The 22,542-nt window shown below is 64.7% G+C and overlaps 1 protein-coding gene across 2 annotated transcripts; it reads right to left on the minus strand.

The window, feature by feature from the left end:
* Positions 1-438: 438 nt before the first annotated feature.
* LOC138690909 (semaphorin-3F-like) lies at positions 439-22,042 on the minus strand. Of its 2 annotated transcripts, XM_069812374.1 has the most exons (18): positions 21,875-22,042; positions 12,272-12,432; positions 12,040-12,102; positions 11,136-11,255; positions 9,614-9,694; positions 7,329-7,422; positions 6,826-6,945; positions 5,690-5,829; positions 5,498-5,612; positions 5,217-5,286; positions 4,949-5,093; positions 4,610-4,832; positions 3,686-3,774; positions 3,324-3,365; positions 2,941-3,098; positions 2,793-2,860; positions 1,889-2,022; positions 439-1,796 (listed from the first exon to the last, which is right to left on the minus strand). In XM_069812374.1, the coding sequence occupies exons 1-18, from the start codon at positions 21,984-21,986 to the stop codon at positions 1,386-1,388; spliced, it is 2,346 nt and encodes a 781-aa protein (XP_069668475.1). In that variant the 5' UTR covers positions 21,987-22,042; the 3' UTR covers positions 439-1,385. The 2 variants fall into 2 exon arrangements, with proteins under 2 accessions (XP_069668475.1, XP_069668476.1); XM_069812375.1 differs by lacking the exon at positions 9,614-9,694 and having other exon boundaries at positions 21,875-22,041.
* Positions 22,043-22,542: the final 500 nt, after the last annotated feature.

Here is a 22,542-nt window from a genome sequence, read left to right on the forward strand (position 1 = left end):
CATGCCTGCAGTAGCACCAAGTACCAGCTCCCAGTATCAAATCCTAGTGCTCCAGTACTTTCCCCAGTGCCCCCAGTACTGACTCCGAGTGCTCCCAGTGCCTCCAGTAACACCCAGTACTGGCCGCTAGCCCAGACCAGTGTACACCCCCAGCGTACACCTAACACCTCCCCGCATCCCCCATCCCACCCAGTGCCCACCCCCACCACCCTTAATGCCACCCAGTGCCCCCAGTGTTCCCAGCACACCGCTGCTATGTGCATGCCCAGGGCCCCCCCACTTCCCACCTGGCTGCAGCCCAGTCTTCTGCACCCCCCAGCAGGGCTCAGGGGCAGAGTTAAGGGGATTAGGTGACGGGGGCCAGGCAGCAGAGCAGCCCCCGACTGCCTGCTCCCTGCCCGCTCCCCGTCCCCAACACAGCACACGCAGGCACCCACGTCCATCCCAAAGCCAGTGTTTATTTGGGGGTGTCCCCGGCTGCAGTGGGGGGCACTTTCTTGGCCCCAGCCACCCCTGCGCTTCCCATGTACAACTATTTACAACCCCCCACACCTGCCAGGGTGCCCCAAGGGGGCAGCTAATGGGCTGGGTGCCCCGAACACCTGTGGGTGCCAGTGCCAGTGAGCACTGGAGGCTCCTCGAGGTTTTACCCCAACATGGCCCCTGCTCCTTCCCTTCCCCACCCAAAGACCCTGGCTGAGCCCCCACCGTGGCCTGGACACCTGGGTCCTGTCTCAAGGGTCCTGTCTCCCCCTCCAAGACCCTGGGGAGAGGAACGGGGGCCGTGTACCCTGGCCCCACAGCTCCCTTCTCCTGGGCTTGCCTGGTGGTCTGCAGCTTCCCCACAGAAAGCACCTGCTCCTCAAAAACCAGGTGGGAAAACTGAGGCACAAAGCTGCAAGGGCTGTGCCCAGCTTGTGGGGAGCAGACCTTGTCTGGTGCCACCTCTCCCCTTGCCTCATCCCCCCCTGGCTGGGGTTTGTCCCCCTCCCCAGGGCATCACCCTCTCCCACACCGGGACCCAGCACCTCTGGCTCCCAGCACGGTGCTGTGCTCCAGCTGTAGGGAAACAGCGGCTGCGATGCCTGGTGGTCCCCGCACTCCAGGATCCTGGGGTCCTGGGGCGGGGGGGAAGACAGTGATGCTGGCTGCGGCCGCCCCAGGGGTCCCTGCTCCTCCCCGGGGCTGGGAGGCAGGGGTCGCATCACCCCAGTGACTATGTACAACCTACAAATAAATACCATCTCCCAGGAGAGGGGGGAGCGCGTGTGTCTGCGTGCGTGTGTGCGTGGATGTATATATATATATATTTATTTATAGATACTTTTAATATTAAAAGGGGGGAAAAATAGACCACTGTGCTAGCAAAGTCCCTGATGACGGTTTCATGTATGCCCGTAGGTCTCTGGCTGGTGATTCCGGCGGTTTCGAGGCTTCTTCTGGTCCTGCTGCTCCTTGGCTTTGAGGCCAGCCAGCGGCTGGGGGGGGCTGGCGGCTGTGTGCCGCCAGTAGCCCTGGCAGTACTGGTCCAGGAGTCCCATTTCGGGCTGGGTGAGGAGCTGCAGGAGGTCCTGGTAGCGGGGAGTGGGGGCACCCGGCAGGCCAGGGGGGGTCTCCGCCTGGACCAGCACGGCATGGACAGCGCGGCTGCTGAGGACACGGAGCTGCACCTTGGTCACCGTGTGCTTGAAGTTGTTCTCGGTGGCGGTGCAGGAGTAGAGGCCGCTGTCGGCAAGCTGGAGGGCGCGCAGCAGCAAGCCCTGCTCCGTCCGCAGCACCCGGCCTTCCACCCGCAGCTGCGGGGGGGAGAGGTGGCACGGCTCAGCTGGCTGGCGCCTGGCACCCCCGGCACCCCCGGGCACCCCCGGGTGCAGCGCCCTTGCCCTACCTCTTTCCGCCGGTCGCTGTTGTCCTTCTGCAGCAGCCACTTGATGCTGGCCTGGGGTGAGCGGGGCTGGCACTCCAGGAAAGCGGTGCTGCCCTCCACACCGTACTGCACGGCCTCCACTGCATTCTTGTTAGCTGCAGGGGTGGGCCACGGGCAGCCGGGTCACGCGCCTCCGTGCCCCTGCCCTGCTGCCCTCCTGCCCAGCCCACCGGCTCTCCAAGGGAGAGCTCCCGTCCACCTCCAGCCACAGGTCTGCCTGCTCCCCAGCCACCCAGCAAGTGTGCACCTGCTCCTTTAGTGTAGCCATGCTTCCACAAGGGCGCCCATCCATCCATCCATCCACCCACCCACGTTCATCTTCCTCTGAAGTATCCATCCATCCATTCGTTCATGTACACACCCATCAATTTGTGGTCATACTTCTCCCCACCATATACATCCATCCATCCATCCATCCCTCTATCCACACATTCAAATCTGCTCATTCTCCTCCTCAACATATCCATCTATCCGTCCATGTTCCATCCCCAATGCATCCGTCCGTCCATCCATCCATCCACGCGTGTTCATCCTCTCCAATGTATCCATCCCATCCATCCACCCACCCACCAATATCCATCCACCCACCCACCAACCCACCCATCTGTGCTCATCCTCATCCCCGACGTATCCGTTCACCCATGTTTGTCCTCCTCCCCAATGCATCCGCTCTTTCATCAATTCACCCATCCATCCACCCACCCATCCATGCTCACCCTCTTCCCACCTATCCACCCACACAACCACCAACCCCCCAGGGCATCCATCCACCCGTGTCCCCCTCTGGCCCTTGCCCACACCCTCCCAACCCCTGCCCTCAGCGTGCCCCCCCACGCCGCGGGGCCGTGCCCCAGACCTCACTCACCGTTGGAGTTGTAGCCTCGGCACTGGCGGATGGGGTTGCCGTGCCGGACGTCCTGCCGCCGGCTCCTCCTGTGGGGAGGCGGGAGGTGAGCAGGGGAGCCTGGGGCCGGGGGGGTCCCTCCCTGCCGCTCTCCCCCGGCCCTCCGTACCTCTTGGAGGAGGCGGAGTAGCGGGTGCAGGCGTTGCCGTCCCAGGCGCAGTAGGGGTCCCGGGCCAGGCAGCAGTCGGCACAGGCTTCCCCGTACACGTCGCAGCGGTGCAGGGCCAGGTGGGTCACGCCTACGGCCGAGGACACGTACAGCTGTTGCTGTTGGGGAACAAGGAGGACAGGGTGAGATGCCGTCTTGTCCCCACCCTGCAAGGACCCCGCAGAATGAGCTGCGGCCTCCCGGTTCTGGGACCAGCTGAGACACCAGAGCCACCCAGGGCCAGCCACGTGCTCCCCGCTCTGGTGCTGCAGTGAAGCCAGGCAGCGCCGTGGCCAGGACCGTGATGGGATCTGCCCAGCCGCCTGCCACGTGGCGTGACTCACCCTCTTGGAGGAGATGGTCATCGTCTTGATGGGTGCCGGCACCTAGATGTGAGCAGGAGCGAAGGAGATGGAGGGGTGACCGCCTGGCCTCACACTGCGGCCCTGGGGTGGGCACCTCAGACCCCCCGCAAGGCTGCTGGGGTGGGCAGGAACGGGCAGGGGGAGCTGCGAGGGGGCAGCAGGCAGGACAACCAATGCTTGGGGTCCCTCCAGAGCCAGCCAAGGGGTGACTGGTGTCCCAAGGGGCTGGCTGATGTCCCAAGGGGCTGGTTGGTGTCCCAAGGGGCTGGCTGGTGTCCCAAGGGGCTGGCTGGCTGGGTTGAGGACACTCAGCAGCAGGTGGAGGACAGACCAGCCCTTACCTTGAACACCTCAATCTCCTCCAGCATGAGCTCCTCCGTCTCCATGTCATCCCGGGGGAGCACGATGACCTTCTGCACAGTGCCCCGATCTGCAAGACACCATGGTGCCCGGGCACTCAGTGCCACCCCTGGGCACCTGCGCCCTCCCCATCTGGGAAGGGGGTCCCTGCTGGGGCTGGGGGGAGGAAGGACCCCCCCCAAGCCCATCCCCATCTCTCTCCTGCCACAGCGGGCGGCTGTGCCTGGGGTGTGGTGTACTGGCTCACCCGGCAGCTAGGGACTGCCACCACTCAGGGCACAGTGGGGACAGCAGCTGGGGACAGGCAGTGGGGCAGGGGAAGGACCAGGATGGATCATGGGGACTCTGGGATGCACGTTAGAGCAGGGGAAGCACCAGACTGGATGATGGTGCCCCCAGGATGGGCACTGGGGCTGGGGAAGGACAGGGCTGGATGCTGGTGCCTCTAGGATGGATGGGCAGTCAGGCAGGGGAGGCACAAGGCTAGATGATGGTGGGCTTAGGATGGGCAACGGGAAGCATGTAGGATGGGCGCTGGGGTCAGGAAAGAATGAGGCTGGATGGTGGGCCCCCTGGGATGGGCACCAGGGCAGGGGGAGGACTAGGCTGGATGGTGCCATCCCTAGGATGGGAGGTATCATGCTGAATTGCTGGCTCTGGGGATGGGAACTGGGCTAAGAGAAGGACCAGGTTGGATGGTGGGGTCTGTGGGATGGGCACCGGGGCAGGGGAAGAACCAGGCTGGAGCCTCGAGGAGGGACAGGGATCTCAGGGGGGGGTCTCAGCCCCTCACCCTGCCCCAGCGTGGCGGAGGGCACCGTGCTCTGGCCAGCCCTGGTGGTGCCCGTGCCCTCCGGGGCCGCGCCGGAGCATGCTGCGTTCCCCGCGGTGCGCGGCGTGGGTACCTGTGCCCAGGAAAAGCACCTCATAGCGCCCGTCTGCCGCGTCCACCTGGTCGACGGCCACGGTGGTGAAGCGGTAGTTGACATTGGTGCGGACCACCAGTGGCTGGCGGTGGGTGGGGTAGACGGCGTGGTACATCAGCGGGTGTGCGCGCATGAAGTTGATCACTTCATCAGGGTAGTCCTTGGTCGACTTCATGGATGGGGTGAAGGTCCCCCCAGGGCACTGCAGCACAAATGTCACCAGCGCTTGGTGACCTGGTATCTGGGCACGGGTCCGAGGGTGCTGGCTGCCTGGCAGGTGCCGCCTCACCTCCCCACGCGTGCCCAAGGGATACTTACAGTGCCCGGCCGGGGGTAGGGCATTTTGCCCGTGTAGGGCATCCACTGGTAGTTGGGTCCCTCCTTGTGTGCGAAGGGCCCGTTGAAGACCATGCGGATGTCGGCCATCGAGTAGACACACACGGCAGACCCCTTGAAGACCGACCTGGGAGGAAGGACCTGCTGCCACCCTCCGGCTTGGTGCTGCCCGCCAGCGTGGCATCACTGGGACCCCCACCCAGTTGGGGCCCCTGCTCCACTGCCCCATGCTGGGAGGGTCATAACTCACCCTGAAGCGGAGAACACGGCGTAGATAATGGGGTTCTTGGTGTCCTGAGTCTGCTGGATGAAGACGTCCTCTTGGGACAGAAAGATGGGGGTGTCACCATGGGGAAGGTGGGCAGGGACCCCCTCACACCCAGGGATACCAGGGCAGCGGGGAGAGCAGCTCCCCATGGGAGAGTAAAAGGTGAGGGGCAGCAAGCAACAAGGGGGTTCCCAGACCTCCCTAGGGTGACCCCAAGTCCACGAGGGTGGAGAAGACCGTTGCCCCCCTCCTCGCCCACTCACGGAGCTCGTCGAAGTGCGTTTCAATCCCGTCGGGTCCCGGCACGGAGCAGACGAGCCGGGCCTTCAGGAAGGTGCTCCACTTGTTCACGAGGCAGCAGTGGCCCCCGTCGTCATTCTGCAACGGAGAGACCCCTGCGCTCAGCCCTGCCCGCCCCCCTGCCCGCTCCCCTGCCTGCCCACCGCTCCACCTACCAGGCAAATGCGCCCGATGCGGGAATAGACTCCAGGGCTCAGCGGGGCATCGGCCGACTTCTCTCGGAAGAAGAAGTAGAGCTTGTCGTCGTTCCTCTCGCTGCTGTCAGGGATAAGCTGGGCGCGGACAAAGGCCGGGTCTGGAACGGCATGGCGCAGCATGGCACCGTCAGCCCAGCAGCACCCCGTGCCGCAGCAGGATGCTGAGCCCCCCTCTCCTCCGGCATTGCCTTGCTTCTGGAAAAGCACTGCTGTGGTCACAGGGTGAGAGCTGGATCTGGACCAGAGCTGCAGAGGTGGGCTGAGGAACCGGGTCTCTCTGGTGGTCATCGGTGCTCCAGGAGGGGCTCAGAGCATCCGTGAGGTCTCTTGGAGCATCCCTGAGGTCCACAGGGTGGAGAGCTCCAGCAGCTCTATGAGCAGAGGCGGTGGGAACTGGTCTTCCCCCCCGCAGGGAGGAACCACAGCCTGGAAGCTTCTCAGGAAGCTTCTCCCTGCCATCCATCAGCTGGTGCCCAGCCTGCGCTGACAGCTCCCCCTCTTCGGGTTACCGCCCTGCCGGTTCCCCAGCCCAGCAGGATCATCCCATCTGCTCTGCTCTGTTTATTCAGCTGCCGCCCTGCGGGCAGGGGTGCTCCAAGGGGGACAGGATGAACGCTTGGGGTCACTGACTGTAGGCGACATGGTTGACATCTCAGCCCTGCAGAAACCTACGCACGGACTCTGGCAGAGCCAGCCCCATCTCTTGCCAGCTGGCTGTTCCTGCTGCCCAGCAAAGCTCCCAGCACATCTGTCACTGCCCCACACAGCTACCCCTCTGCTCTTCTGCCTAGATTTCCATCCATCCATCCATCCATCTATCCATCCATCCATCATCCACCCATCCACCATCCGCCCACCCATCAACTGTCAACCATCCATCCATCCACCCATCCATCATCTGTCCACCCATCTGTCCTTCTGTCCATCCATCCATCCATCCATCCATCCATCCCACACCACCTCCTATCCATCTACCCATGATGGCTACTGTCTCTGTCCTGGGAGAAGGACAGAGTATGACACGATGGGTCTCATCTCTAGGGCTGGAGCCCTGGGGTCCCCAGGGAACCTGGGCCAGTGACACCCGAACTCACCATTGAGCCAGCGTGAATTGTACTGGTCTGTCCTCATGGCTGTCTGCTTGCCCATGGTGCGGAAGATGGCTGCGTCCGTGCCCATGAAGTCGATGTAGACGCCAGCGTAGAGCTCTTCATCTGCAGAGGGCAGAGATCAGACCCTCACCTAGTCCCATCCACCCACCTTCTCCCACTGCCCAGGGCTCCATCCAGCCCCAGCCCTGGCTGGTGGCCACCAGGCAATAAAGAGCCACTGCCTGTCAACATCCCAGAGAGCTCAGGAGGTTGGCACTGGTCTGTAACCAGGACCCCCACCTACACTGGGCCAGGTGCCCAAGGACTGGGCATCCTGGGTGCCCAGCCATCTGCAGCTGGAGAGTGGGCAGGGGTGGCAGGGGCACCAACTCCTGGGGGATATCTGGGCAACGCAGGAAGACGGTGGGAGCAGTTGTCCCATCTCGCCTCCATGTTCCCTCTGCCCAACGCAGGCAGTGCCAGCCCCGGGGAGCTACAGGACTCACTTATTAATGCAGAGACGGTGTCTACTTTGGGGTCATAAGAACACTTCCCCTTGCCCGACTCTAGCTTGTCTGGCTCCAGGTAGAAGATATAATCCTGGAGAAGGAAGCAAATGGAGAAGCTGGTTAGTCTTTCACCCCTCCATCCCTGTTGGCACCTTCCAAAGCCCACCAGGAGAGGCAGCCTCCTCCAGGATGGAGCCCAGCAGCGAGAACAGATGCGGATGGATCACACCAGGGGTCTGCAGGTCTCCTGAGAAGCTGAAGCCCCCACAAGCTATTCCTCCAATGTTGCTGGGTGCTTCTCCGTGTCCTCCACTGCTTGGACACTTGGCTGAGCCGCCAGGCTGAAATGGGGCATCCATCCCCCAGGTCCGCTTCTGCGCAAACATCTCCCTCTGGCCACCTCTTCGCTCCGGCCAGCCACGCTGCACATCGCCGCTTGGCCAGCTCCAGGTCATGCAGCTCCAGCAGCTTCGGCAGGCAGGGTCTGGCCAGCAGCACAGCTCGGCACAGCTCGGCTGCTGGACTCGCCTCGATCCTCTCGTCAGGACCCGTTTTCCAGCGGGCACCGCCGGAGTGGCATCGTGGTGAGATGCTGTGCCTGCTCTGGGGGATTTGCCCCCACGCCGTTAGAAGCCATCTCCCCACTGTCATCTCTGCCTTCCCTGTGGCCATCCCCAGCACCATCACACATCCCCAGCAAGGGGTGAGACCCACACTGCCTCCAGAGACGCACACCAAAATCCTCTGCCAGTGCCAGCTGGGGGCAGGCAGGGCCATGCTGGCCCAGCGTATGGACCCCCAGAGCCAGGATGAAGCAGCAGCACCTGCGGGGAGCCTGGCTGTGGCAGGGGGGGACCTTGGGCAACCAAACTGGGATGGCAGAGCTGCCCGCTGGCCCTGTGCCCTGGCTTTGATGCAGGGGTGATGGACATGGTGGCGGCCACCCTCCGTCAAGAGGCAAGCAGGGTCCTGGCAGAGCCCCCGGCTCCAGGAATGGCAGGAAGGGTTGAGGAACCGGGATGCTCACCGTGCACACCTCCCACTGAGGGTTTGCTCAAGCCAGCTCCCTCCTCCTGGGGCACCCCAGCCCCAGAGATGGGTACGGCCACGCTTCTGCCATCCCCATCGCTGCACCGCACCGCCTGCGCCAACGTCACCATCACAAATGTCTCTGCCCGGAGCCGGCCCCGCTCCCGAGCTGGGCAAACCCTTCGCAGGGACAACCTGGCTCTCCAGCACAGCCCTGGCCCTGGCCGTGCCATCTCATCCTGGTTGGGCCACCCACAAGTCATCGCTGTGCCTGCACCAGTGTTTGGCTAATGCGCCTTCAAACGTACTGGAGCTGCCAGAAATTGGATGCTGGCAGCCCCCAGGGATCCCCTGCTCAGGGCACACGGAGCCGCACCAGAGAGCTTCTCCCTGCGGATGCCGGGGCCAGATCCGGCAAGGAGGGAGGAACCGGGGGGGACCCCGAGGGGCCTGAAATGGCAACGGTGCTTCCCCAGTTCGCACTGGGGAAGTCGGCAGCAGGAGCTGCCCACAGCTGGTGGGATGCTCGTGACCAAGCATTGCCCTCTGCCCCCCTACCACCCGCCCTCGGAGTGGAGGGGCTGGGGGGGGGGCAGAGAGATGGGCAGCGGGGAGCCCCAGGCTGCCACAGGGTGCCCGCGCCCCACGCGCTCCCCGGCCCATGCACTGACCCATGTTAGTCCGGAGGGGAGAGGCTCAGGGGGTGACACTGTCAGGGTGGGCTGGATGCTGGGTGTCCCCAGAAGCCAGGGACACCGTCGCCTCCCTGAGCCCGCTTGCCCACTGGGATGACACAAGCCCCTCCTGGGGCAGAGCGAAGCAGTTGCTCAGCGATGTTTTTGTAGACCCTACCAAAACACCTCCTGCACATTGCCTTGGCATCCTCCCCTGAACCATCCCGAGCCCCATGGCTCTGCCAACATGCGGCCCCACTTCCAAGGGACACAGCAAGCCTGGAGCCAGGCAAAGCTGGTGGCTGGGGGGAGAGCCACCATCCCTGACAGTGTCCCCCACAGGGGGTCCGTACGTGGCCTGGGAGGAAGGAGTTAGTGAGAGAATGAGAGCAGATGCCAGGCCGGTGGCTGGAAGATGCTGTGCTGAGAGGGAAGGAGACGGTGGGGATGCCCACGCCACGGGGCGCCTGGCCTGGGGGTCGGAAGCATGCCGGTGGGAAGGAGAAGGAGCCCGCGGCTCCGGTGTGCCCCAGGGGAGAGGTGGGCACGGCTGCGGCGGGCTCCCAGACCGGTTCCCACCTTGCTTTGTGCTGGTCTCGGGCTGAGGGGGCTGTCGGTGGATCTGCTTTCCCGGCCTCCCAGCTGGCTCGGCGGAAACCCCTGGGGAAAAGGAGCAGGGGAGAGAGTTAGCACCGGCAGGGGGGAAGCACCCCCCGGGGCAGGGGCAGGTGGGGGGACCCCAAGAGCTGGGGTGATGGGTGCTCGTGGAGCAGCAAAGCCGCGGTCCCCCTGGGTGATGCTGGTGGGGGTCCCTGGATGCTCTGGGCTGGGCTGGCCTCCACCACGAGCTTCTCCAGGACGGATCCTGCTCTCTCCCGCAGAACCGGGGTGCCCCGGCACAGGGCAGGATTGAGCAGAGAGGCGGCTGCCCGCAGCCAGCCAGGTTGGGCTCACACCTGGGGATGCGAAGATGGCACCTGCCACCCAGCTGGCAGTGCCCTGTGCAGAGAAGCAACACCCCAGCACCGAGCCACGGCACAGGGGAAGCTACCATCACCGCGGGGTCACTGGAACCCCCTGTCCCTGCTGCACCGCTGCTGGCTCTGCTGGAGGGGACACGCGATGCTGTCCTCAATTGCACCAGCACTCCTGGTCCTCCTGAAATGCTGCCACTGCCCAGTCTGGTCCTAGTCCGGTCCTAATCTGGTTCCAATCCAGTCCCAACCTGGAGCGGCCCGAGCAGCATCCACCTCTCTCAGTGCCCATGCCAGGCTTGGGGGCACCGGGGTAGATGCCCGTCCTCCAAATCCAGCGCCGTGCTCCTCCCTCAGCTCAGGCTGGCGGCACCCGGCTCACTCCAACCACAGGAATGGACAGAGACTGGGACCTGCCAGCCCAGCACAGAGGGGACGGACACCTCGCAGGGCTCGGGGCCCCCCGGGACACCCGCGCTGCTACTTGCAGAGACCAGCTCCCTCCCAGGGCTGTCCTGAAAGTGCTCCTCTATCTGCCACGCATCCAGCCCGGTGGCACGTGGCTTTGACACCACCCTCTCGCTGCGCGCCGTGGTCCTTGGGGCTGGGTGACATCCATCCAGGGACGTCCCTGACACAGCCGCACGCGCTGGCACTGCCCCTGCCATGGTTCTCCCTGTGCAACACCGGCGCTGGTGCAGTGCCGGGCATCCTCTGCATCTGCGGCGAGAGGCTCGGCAGCCCGGCGGCGGGTGGGAAGACGGGGAGGACTCGTCCCTCATGCTGGTGGAGATCCAGCAGTGGCTGCAGCCAGCGGGGTGGGAGGGCACATCGCATGGAAGCCGGCGTCGGGGTCCAGCCCAGGTGGCCCAGTTCCAGCGTGAAGAGAAGTCCTCGGTCTGCAGAGGCGGCTTGGCCCCACTCAGCAGCACAGCACCATTAGCCATGGTCACCCCCAGCCTGCCCTTGCCCCCAACCCTCTGCCCCCCCAAACCTCCCAACAGCAGCCAGCAGAGCCGAGCCGTGCTGCACTCCCCTCCCGCAAGCCGCTGCAGTCCCATGGTGGCTGCGCCGGCACTGCCAGGCCAGGCACCAGCTCAGCCGCCCCCATCCCTCCCGCCCCTCACCTGGGCTTTGCGCCCACGGTTGACGAAGGTGCAGATGGGGTTGTAGGCGCCGGTGCCGCACACGTAGAGGTGGGTCCGGTTCCAGGGCTGGATCAGGCGGATGAAGTTGCCGCACTCCCCCTGGGAAGCAGAAGAGGGGGTGCCAACCCCAGCAAGGGGACAGGGGCACCCCCCTTCCCACTGCCTGCCAGCACCCCCGCTGGGGCAGGCACCACGGGATCCAGCCCCCTGGCACAGGGTAGGAGCTGGGGAAGGGAGAAAGCAGGCCAAGGAGCTGGGAGGATGGGAGGCTGGCATGGGGCATGGGCTGGCATAGGACATGGCATGGGGGCCATAGGTTGGGGGGGCACAGGTTGGCGTGGTCATCGGTTGGTATGGGTCATGGGATGGCATGGGTCTTGGGATCGCATGGAGCCAGGGGTTTCTATGGGCCATGGGTTGGCAAAGGGCAATAGGTTGGCATGGGGCATGGGTTGCTATGGGTCATGGGATGGTACGGGTTACGGGTTGGTATGCGTCACGGCTTGTCGCGGATCATGGGTTGGCATGGGCCGTGGGAGGGCATGTGGCATGGGACAGCATGGGTCAGGGGTTGGCACGGGCCATGAGCTGGCACGCCAGAGGGCCCAGCCCTGGCTGGCAGGAGGAAGCAGCGTGGGGAGCTCGGCCTCCTACTCGCTCATGAAGCTCTCCAGGACCTGCATGGCTAGGACAGAAAGGGTGGCAGGGCACCGCAACACCTTGGAGTGCCACCCCATCCCGGCATGGCTGCAGATGCTGGCACACTACAGGGGACCCGGGGGATGGCTTTTCCAGGGTAGGACCTGAGGACACGGATCCCCCTCCAGTGCTGGCCACCAGCCCCACCACCACTACCAGACGTGGGTTCGTGGTGGCCACTCACGTTGCTGTTCTTGCCTGACAGGATGCACTCCTCGATCCTCTGCTGGGAGGCGGGCCAGTGGATCTGCGGAGACACCAGCCCAGGGGAGACCAGGGCTCCCACCCGGCTCCACCCCTTCCCCACCAGCACCAGCGATGCCCATTGAGCTCTTGCCCCGGCATCCAAAATACCCCCCAGGTGCCCGGTTACCCCCCTTCCACCCGTCCCCTCCCACCCTGTGATGGCAGCTTACGATGAGGGGCTCGCGGTTGATGTCGTGGAGGTCCAGCGAGAGGACGTAGTCCTTGCTGCCCACGTACATGCGGTCGTGGTCCTCGTCTTTCAGCAGGATGCGGTAGTCGCTGGAGTTGAGGAGGAAGTTGAAGAAGTGCGCTGTGCCTGTCGCCTTCAGCTCTGCGGGGGCAAAGGGGCAGGTGTCAGCACCTCAGGGTCCCCCGCCTTCCCCGGTGCCATCCCTGCCCCTGAGTCCAAGCCTGGTCCTGGCTGGAGGATGTCCTGTGAGAGGAGGTGCCCACTTCCAGGCCACAGTGCCCATCTCCCCCTCCACGAGTGCCACAAAGCTGCCACCTCTGCACAGGACATGGGACAATGACGGAGATGCTCATGGCCAGTTGGGACAACCAAGAGTGGCCAGGGGAGCGGGCAGCAGGACCTGGGCTCAGGAGACCCAGGATCCCACAGCAGGGAGTAGAGCTTCCCACCGAGATGGGGCAGGAAGGGTGGGCTCCCTGGCACCCCAGCCAAGAGCCCACAGCTCCCAAAATCTCCAGCATCGTCCCTCTCCTGCCCTGTGACCCCATATCCCAGACAGGTCACTGGCTCCTCGGATGGGGGAGCTGGGACCCCAAGGAGCCAGCACCCCAAGGAGCCAGCTCCCAGGGAGGGGACGAGCCTCTCCCCCGCCCCACGCACCCCATCCCCCCTTGGGAAGTTATTTTTAGCCCGAGTGTGGGAGCAATGAGTGAAAGACGATAATGAGGGTCATGAATATTCACAAGTGCAATGAGGCAGCCAGATGGAAGGCAGAAGTGCTGCAGATGATGTGGGCCGGTGCCAAGGACCACGTGGCAGGGGCCAGGGCACAAGCGAGACAGAGGACCCTACCCGCATGGGATGCTATCTGCCCTAGATGCCACCCCCTTTGGAGGTGCCACCCCTTTGGATGCCACCAACAGCCATCAGATGCCACTCCCCGCCATCAGATGCCACTCCCATGGAACATCATCTTCCCTATATGCCACCCCCTTTGAAGGTGCCACTCTCTTTAAATGCCACCAACAGCCATCAGATGCCACCTCCATGGAACACTATCTGCCCCAGATGTCACCCCCTTTGGAGGTGCTATCCCCTTTGGAGGTGTCACCCCCTTTGGACACCACCTCCAGCCATCAGATGACACCTCCATGTGATGCCATCTGCCTCCAATGCCACCCCCTTTGGAGGTGCTATCCCCTTTGGATGCCACCAACAGCCATCGGATGCCACCCCCAGCCACTGGATGCCACCTCTATGGGACACAATCTGCCCCAGATGCCAATCCCTTTGGAGGTGTCACCCCCTTTGGATGCCACCCCCAGCCCTCGGATGCCATTTCCATGGGACACTGGCCCCATGAGCATCCCCACCCTGCCAAATTTGTCCCTCCATGCAGGGGCGTGCCCTGTGCAGGCACGGGGTGCTGGGGCTGGGGGCAGCCCCCAGGGACCCCCTCCTTCCCAGGCAGGAGCGCAGCAGGGTCCCGTGCAGGTCAGTAGCGGGAAGGAGCACGCTGGCTTCCAGGCAGGGCCGGGCAGGGCTCCAGCGGCCAGCTGCTGTTCCCAGCCGGGATGCCAAGTGCCTGCAAATCTCCCTGACCTCCCACCTCCCAGCCCCACAGGGAGCTGGCAACGTCCCCATGGGTGTCCCCAGGGTCCCTTCCCATCCTGGGCACCCTGGTGATGCGGGGGGCTGCCCTCTTTGGAGAGCGGGAGGGATGGGGGGGGGACGGACTGTGCCCTGCACCCTGGCACCCTGGTGGTGCCAGGGACCCCCTCGCACAGCTCTGGGGACCCCCTGCTTGGCATCCCGTGAGTGGGCTGGGGGGCTGGCAGGGGGATGAGCGCCTCTGGGGCAGGGTGAGCACCCACCCTCCTGCTGGCTGGGGGAAATCGGCCATCTCCATAGGACCCCAGGCCAAGGGGGCACAGGGGTGCCCAGGCATGGCCAGATCGGTGCCCACCGGTGTCACTGTGAGAACCCGCTCTGTCCCACAGCCGGCAGCAGTGCTCCCCAGTCCCCAGCCCTGTGGCGGGGCACCCGCAGCCCAGTTGGCACCACTCACCTGTGGTGGTGAGGCCAGTACGTGCCAGGCACCACGGGGCGGAAACCTGCCGGAGCAGGCTGCGGGAAACGGCATCACGGGATGTGACATCAACCTCCCCCCGGGGACCGGCGGTCATCCTCCCTGCTGGGACTGGATGGACAGGGCGAGCATGATGGGCATGTGGAGGGGCTGGCGGTTTGGGCTGTGGGCAGGGGGGGGTGCCCCCCACCATGGCAGAGGTGGGGTGGCACAGTGCAAAGGATGGGGTGCCGGGGGGGCTGCCCACTCCACAGTACGCTCCTCCTCCTGCCTGTCCCATCTGGGCTCCAGATGCTCCCTGTTGCCAGTGCTGGCTCGCCTGTCACCCGTGGCATCCCTCGCCTGTCCCATGGCATCCCTTGCCTGTCCCATGGTGTCCCCTGCCCATGCCACGGTGCCCCTGCCTGTGCCATGGTGCACTGGGTCTGGTCCTTGCCTGCCCCATGGCCTGCAGCTGCCCTGCTGGCCCGTGCAGTGCATGTGTGCGCACACGCGTGTGTACAGCGTGCAACGTGTGTGTGTGCCCCATGCAGCGTGTATGTGTGCGCACGTACAGAGTGCAAGGTGTGTGTACACCTGTGCCCCACACTGTGTGTGTGTGTGTCCTACGCACTGTTTGTGTGCATGTGTACACAAGTGTGTGTGTGTGTACACGTGCATGTCCTGCAGTGTGTGTGTACGTGCACACGCATGCATGTGTGTGCCTCACAGTGAGTGCGTGCATGCGCGTGTGCCCCACACAGTGCCCTGGGGCCACGGGGTGAATTTCTTGGGGTTTCCCCCGGATGGATGCTGGTGTCGGTGGGGGCCGGAGCTCGGGAGCCAGGACAGGGCAGGGTGGCTCCGGCAGCGGGGTGACGCAGGCAGAGCAGGAGAGCTCATCCCCAGTGCCGTGGACCCACTGCCGGCCCCGGACCTGTGCGCCCAGCCATCCCGCTTGGGGCAGAGACGACCCTGGTGCAGGCAGAGCCGGGGATGGCGGTTAAACCGGGCAGGAGCCCCTACACCGGGACGGCCCCGCATCTGCCATCGCTGCCTGGCCTGGGGGACGCACTCCCGTCCTCGCCCTCCCCTCCCGGCCGGGACCCTGGCGCTGAGCCGGGCAGCACCAGGACACTGGCGGCGGAGGGCCCCATGCCAGCGACGGTCCCAAATATCCCACGTCCATCAGGATGGGCGGCCCGGGCACTCGGCAGGGGACAGGGCCAGCAGCACAAAGGGCTCCGGCCCCCCGCCAGGAGCTCCATTCAGCCCCCCACGCCCCAGCGATCAGAGGGCGCACCCCCAAAGCGGGGCAGTGACAGACCCGCTGCCCCGTGACGCCCTCTCCGAAGGGGACAGAGGGGCAGGCGAGCCCCCGCCCCAACCTCTGACCTCTCGAACCACCACCCTCCTGCCCTCCCTGCCTAATCCGTCACCGTGCCCCCAAACCTGCCCCCGGCAGCCGTGGGGTGCCCCTGGGGACGGAGCGGGGCAGCGGACCCCCCCCGGGGCTGGAGAAGCCAGTTCGGCTCATTAGCCGATGCGCCCTGATGAGCATATTCCCTCCTGCATCCCCGCGGCCAAGCCCGGCACCGGCAGAGCTTCCCCGGCTGGCCAGGAGCCTAATCCCATTTTAATTGCCCAGCACCGGAGCCGGGAGCCACCCGGCATCGCAGCCAGGGTGGCCTCCCTGAGGACCGTCCCCTCGCGACATCCCACGGAGTCCCCACCGAGCCCCCTCTGGGACTCGCCTCCCCAGCATCGTTTGGTGGCCTTGGGTGTTGAGATTTAATTACCCTGCGCCCTCAAGTGATGCCAGCTGCCAGGAACCCGTCAGACCCTTGGCTGGCAACAAGGGGTGACGCTCGGCTCTGCCCGCAGCAGCGGCAAGCAGCACCGCCCGATTACATGCTCTGCAGAGCCAAATTCCCCCCATAACGCCCAATTCAGTCTGAATTTACAGCTCCAGCGGCTGCCCACACCTCCACCCTCGCTGGCTGCCACCACCGTCCCCCGTCGGGCAGGGATGAGCAGTCCCTACCCATCGACCATCGGCACAGAGACTGGCGCTGATCTCCAAAGCAAGGGTGAGATTTTGGGGGCACCTGACAAACTGAGCATCCTGGGGGGCTTCTCACCCCACCCCAGCCCCCCCCCAAATCCCCCTAACCCCCCCCAAACATCACCAGGGCACTGGCATGAAGGATTAATGCCATTAGGACTGGAGCCGGTCACCTCCCCAGGTGCACCATCGCTGCACCCCCCAAAACCAATTACAGGCACTCTCACCTAATTAGTTTCTAATTGTGGGCTTGTGGCGCATTCAACATAATTAGCATGTAAATTACACGGCATGTTTATATTCAATAACTGTTCTCCCCCCCGGCTGGCGGCGGCAGCGCCTTTTGGGAGCCCTTTCTTTCCATGGGGCAAATGAATTCACTCCAAATGCCGATGGAAAAGCCCAGCGCTCATCCCAAGGGAGCCTGGCCCAGCAGCGATAAATCCTGGCTCCATCCCAGAGCGTTTTATCCCACAAATTTGTAAGTGTGCCCCATATTTTGGGGATGCTCCCTCCTAATTTTTTCCCTGCTTGAAATTTGGGATGCAGCTTTTTGGGTACCTGGCGGAGCATCCCGGCAGGTTGGGGAGCGATGCTGGGAGAGGGATGGGGGGGGGTTGGATGCGTCCCCTCACATGTTTAAAGCATTTGTTGTTATTGGGGCTGATCAAAGAGCTGGGTGGGTCGCCCCATGAAAGCAGAATTGCTTATTTGTTTGAGCGTCACTCTGCTACCCCTTGATGGGTTATTTATGATGTAATTAAGCTAATTACATGTAATAAGAGAGTTTCCGTGGCCCCCAGCCAAGCTCTTTTCCCATTTAACCAATTCACAGGTGGGAGGAAACCGAAGCCGCCTTGCCGGGGCTTGGGAGATGAAATGGCTCCAGCTCCCGCTCGCTGCTTTCCACCCCCGACCATCTCTAGCCCCCCCCCAGGAGCATCACCCCACGCCAGCACCCCGCACCCGCTCCACCGGCCCCCGCGGCAGGGGACAGGTGCCACGGCCGCCTGGGTCAAATCCCTTGGGATGAAAGCGGGGCCGGCTGGGTGCTCCCCCCCGGCCCTGCCATCGCTACCCGGCCAGTTGGGCGCAGGCCAAAAAAACAAAAAAAAAAAAAAGAAAACCCACATTTTTTCAGCCAAAACCGCTGATTCATCCCCTGGCGAGCCTGCCTGAAGCGCTTGCAGGGCGACGTGCCCCAGCGAGCATCGCTGGCAGGGGGGACCCCGTCCCCACCGAGCATCACTTGGCAGTGGTGACCCCGGTCCCCACTGGGGAGCTGAGCCAGGGGATGCGCCAGCAGCAGGAAAACCCCCTTGGGAAGAAGCCCGGCTTCGGAAAAAAACACTTTAATGCCCCCAAAAGCAAAGAGCTGAGCTGAGGGGTCCCCACCCACTGCCTGTGGGGCTTTTTTTTTTTAAATTTTTTGACATTATTTTCTTCCGCAGCGCCCGAGAGCAGGGCAAGACGCTGGGCGGGAAGGCAGTTGCTTTTCCAGGCCATCTGCTCTGTGCCAAAAAGGCAGCGGGGAAGGCAGTGGCTGGGGGTGTCCTGGGCAGGGGCCGGCGGCACTGGAGCCGCGGGGGGCACACAGGCCAGAACCCCAGGAAGGGCCACACTGGCTGCACTGCTCCGGGAGGACCGTCGTTAATATGAGGGATAACGAGCTTATTAGATATTGGGGGGGGGGGGGCTGAAATCACATGGAGGGGGGTGTTAAGGAGCTTACGGAGCTTTGCAGCCGGAGCCTGGGGGGCTCAGCCCCAGCGGCAGCCGGTCTCGGCGGGTGAGGGGGCCCTGCCGCAGCCCCCCACCGCCCCAGCCAGAGAAATCCTCTTAGGGGTCACAGGGCTCAGCCCCACGTCCCTGTCCCCCAGGGCATGGGAGAGGGGACCACAAAGTCCCCCCCCTGCCCTTGAGGGGTCCGAGGAGCAGCATGGGGGGGCCAGTACACCCCCTGACCCACATCGGGGTGGGGACCACCAGCACCGGCCCTCCCGACACATCCCCAGGGCTGGCTGTCCCCAAGCCCTTGGCCCTGCCTGCACACCCCCCCCGTGGGTCCCCCCCCGTGTTTATCCCAGCCCGCTGTCGCCAAGCGGTGCCCACAGCTGCAGCAGCTTAGGAGGGCGCCTGGGCGGCCCCGGGGACACGGCCCCCTCGCCGGGCTCCTCTCCAGCCATCTGCCACCCCCCGCCCCGGATCAAGCGTGCCGATGTCCCCCGGCCGCCAACCGAGCTGCCGGCGGGAGGGGAAACTGAGGCACAAGGCGGGGAGGAGCACGGTCACGCAGAGGGCTGGCAGCAGAGCCAAGAGGAGACTCCATGCTTGATTTATTCTTTTTAAAGTGATTTTTTCCCCCCGCAGGAACTGCCCTGCCTTTCACCCGGCCCCTCCCGACCAGGGCTGCCCCCCGGCTGGACCTCTGCCGCGGCTTTTCCAAGAGGTGCCAGCACGGCTGTTCCCGTTGCCGTGGCGGGGGGGCGGGAGGGGGGGTGAGCGGCTCCCCCTTTGAAGCCCCATGGAGAGCCCTGACCTTGAGGGCTTCCCACGGCGATTCGGGGCGAGAGCCCACCCTTCCTTCCCACATGCTTTTCCCACGCCGGATGGGGAGCGGGACACGGAGGGATGAATCACCATCATCATCATCATCACCTCCTGCATCCTCGCGGCCGGGCAGCTGACACCCCCCCCCCCCCCCGGTGCCTGAGCCCCCCGGCACAGAGGAAGACCCGGAGGAGAGGGGGCCGCAGGATGCATACGGCCGTGAGGGGGGATTGTTAGCAAGGAGATGATTAAAAATATCCACCCTATTTCTGGCCAGCACCGGGCTGGGATCTGGGAAGAGCTGTTGGCAAAAGGGAGCCGTGCCGGAGCCGCTCCCAGCGTTGTTCTTTCCGTGCCGGTGTTCTTTCCCCCTGCAGACACGCGGACAGGAAAGCCTTGAGAGGGAGGACAGACGGACAGGGACCACGGGGGTCACGGGATGGACGGGAGGACCAGGGGATGACCCCGTCCTGCCCATCACCCTGCACCGGGGCAAAGGAGCTTGGCTCCAACCCCTTTCCTATTGCTTCGTTATTTTATATATGTATTTTTCTAAAGCACTCCAAGACGATGGGGCTCCGTAGAGGATGACGCAGGCCCCGGGGAGCTGCGACAAACCTCCGGCGCGCGATAACAAGCAAAGGCAAACAAACCCAGAGACGCTCCCCGGGCTGGCAGGGCTCCAGGCAGCGCGGCAGAGGCGAGGCGCCGTGGGGGGGAGACACGGGGACACGGTGGCTCCTGCCGGCACAGCTCCTTCCCCGGCACCCCGCCGGGTGCCAGCGCGAGGCCACGGCCACCTCGGTCCCACCGGGCAGTGCCTTGGCAAGGGGATGCTTCAGCCAGAGGGATGTTGGCGGTGGGGACCTGCACCCCAGCCCCAGCGGCATCCCTCCAGCCGTGCCTGCACCAATGGCCACCGGGTTCCCTGCGGTACCATGGTTGTGTCCCTGCTGGCAGAGCCCAGCCCAACTCATCACACCAGTGACCCACGGCCCCGGCTCCCATCACACCCAGCCCCACTGCCTGCAGCTGTCCCGGGGGATTTAGGGCCGGGGATTTGGGTACCGGCCCAGGCTCCTCAAGCAAGAGAAGGGGCTGGACCAGCCGGGAAGCGCTGCTGACGCCCCACGGCTTCGAGGAGGCTGCAGACAGATTATCGACTCGGGGAAGCTGCTTACCGGCAGCTCAGCGTGCGGCTCCCGGCTGGCCCTCGAGGAAGACCTGGGCTAATTCTCCTCCACCGCCACCGCTGCAAGAGCACAGGCAGGGAAGGGGCGAGCAGCATCCCTTCCCGATCCCGATGTGCCTGGATCCGGCATGCTGCCAGCATTTCTCCTCCGTGTGCCAGTGCGAACCAGCCCTTCTCCCACCGCCAATCTCACCTCTGGGCAGCGAGGGCAGGGGGAGCCCTGCCAGACCACCCCAGGCAGGAGGGAGGACCAGAGATCCCAACATGGGCACTTGGGTGACACTCCCAGGTCCCCTGGGCATGGCCAGGGACCTCTCCTCCACCAAACCAGGGCCAAAAATCCCAACCCCAAACCAGCCCCCATCCTGCTGCACAGCTATCCGGAATTAATCCCGCTCCAGGGCACGTTGGTGGCTGCGGGACAGCCACAGGCGTTAACACACACCTCACCGGGGTGGCGGGCGCTGGGTCCAGCCGGGGCTTCACCAGAGCCTCCCCTCACTGCGGCTGCAAGGAAGAGACGCTCCGAGCCGGGGTGAGGGACACATACGTGGGTGGGAAACGGCAGCAGCCAAAGTGCCCCAGCAGCCACCAAAAACCCTCCAGAACTGTCTTTCGGAGAAGAAAGCAGTGCCTGCCGTGCGGGGAGGAACCGCTCACTCCTTTCCAGCCCGGACTTGTCCTCAGCCTCTTCATACCAGCCATTTTTCCTGCCGACACCAGCCTTTAACGCCAGCGGCTCGCCCTGCCCGCACCATGCTTGCTGTCAGCCCCCCGGCCCCTCCTGCCGGGCTCTGCCGCTCTCACCATCGGCTCTGCCACTGCATCCTGGGCTCGCCGGTTCAGTACGTGACCGGAGGGCAAAGCCACAGTGGGATGGCAAGGCAGGGGCGCAGGCAGCATGGCCCTGGCCCTCCCACGGCAGCTCACCTTCCCCGGGACCCCAAGGGGAGGCAGACAAGAGGCTCCGTGTGCCAGTCACCCTCCTGACACGCGTCCCCGGGCTGGGATGCATCCATGCGGGTAGCCGGCCCCGGTGGGACCCAGGGCGATGGCGGCACCGAATACGTTGCGTTCTGCTCCTCGAGGTCTGCAACCCCGAGCACTGCCTCATTGCCCCCATCCCACCCCCTCTCAGCATCCCCACAGCAGGAGCTCAGGACCAACCCCTCCACGAATGTGCACCCCAAAACTGACCCGGGGGTCCCACCCCGGGCTCCCAGAACAGGCTGGGTGGGTTGGGCAGCCCCAGTACCAAAGGGTTAAGCCCCTTCCCTCCCACCCGGCATCCTCCCCTCCTGCCTCTCGCAGGCTCCCTGCCAGCTCCCAGGCGTTAATACCAGCTGGGGGGGGTCGGGGCAGCATCAAGCTGCTGTCTGGACTCGGGGGGCTGCTGGGGGGAGGGCTCCCCACACCTCGGCACCCAGCTTTGCCAGATCGAGGGAGCCAGCCGCCCACCTGTGAGGGGAAGCGTACTGGGGGGACTGAGCAGGCTACCAGTGCCCCCAGACCGGGAAGGGGGGGGCAGATGGGGAGCTCAGCCACACTGGGATACAGATCCTGACGGAGATTTCTAGGGGTGCAGCCTGCTGATGCCCTCCCCTGGGTGAGGAGGAGGAGCAGCAGCCTGGACTGGGAAGCCCCTTGTCTCCTCCGCCCTCTTGGGGTCCCACCCTGCCCCCCCCGACTCCCGCCGCCAGGCTCTTACCTTTGAAGGAGAGCTGGACCCTCGGGGTGGCGAAGCCGTGGTCCTTGGCGTGGGCAGCCCGCCAGCCCAGAGTCAGCAGGGTGGCCCAGAGGAGGACGCCGACCACGGGCATGGTGGGCACGCACCTGGGCGCCGAGGTCGAGGGGACTCCGGGGAGGGGGGGTGGGGGGGGCGAGCCTGCCAAAGAGGGCACAGGGGGGAGGGATGTCAGTTTGCTGCACTCGCCACCCCCCCGGGGGGGTACAAGCCCGACATCTCCCCATCCCACTCTTCATCACCCGCTGGCACGCAGCATCCTCCGGGGAGGGTTGGGAGCCAGCCCAGGGAGGAGGGGGGGCCCTCAGCTAAACCCTGCTCAGCAGGCTGGGGGGGTGGGGGGCAGGAATCGGGGGGTGCCCAGCCTCACCTTCTTGGGTGCCAAGCCAAGCAAATAGGGCGAGGCGAGCACGGTGGCGAGCACCGCTGCAGCACGCTCCTCCACCCAAGCCGGCGAGCCTTGCCCAGGTGAGGAGCATCCTTCCTTGCCCCCCCCCCAGCCTGCGGCATCCCCACCCCACCAGGCTGCCCCCCCTCTCCCCCGGCACCCAGAGAGGTCCCATCCCCAGCCCTCTTCTCCCCACCTCTCCTCCCAGCCCCCAGCAAAGCCACAGCGAGCAGAGCCGGGATCA

Source organism: Haliaeetus albicilla, chromosome 24 (genome assembly GCF_947461875.1).
Source record: "Haliaeetus albicilla chromosome 24, bHalAlb1.1, whole genome shotgun sequence".
In the NCBI taxonomy this organism is placed as follows: domain Eukaryota; kingdom Metazoa; phylum Chordata; class Aves; order Accipitriformes; family Accipitridae; genus Haliaeetus; species Haliaeetus albicilla.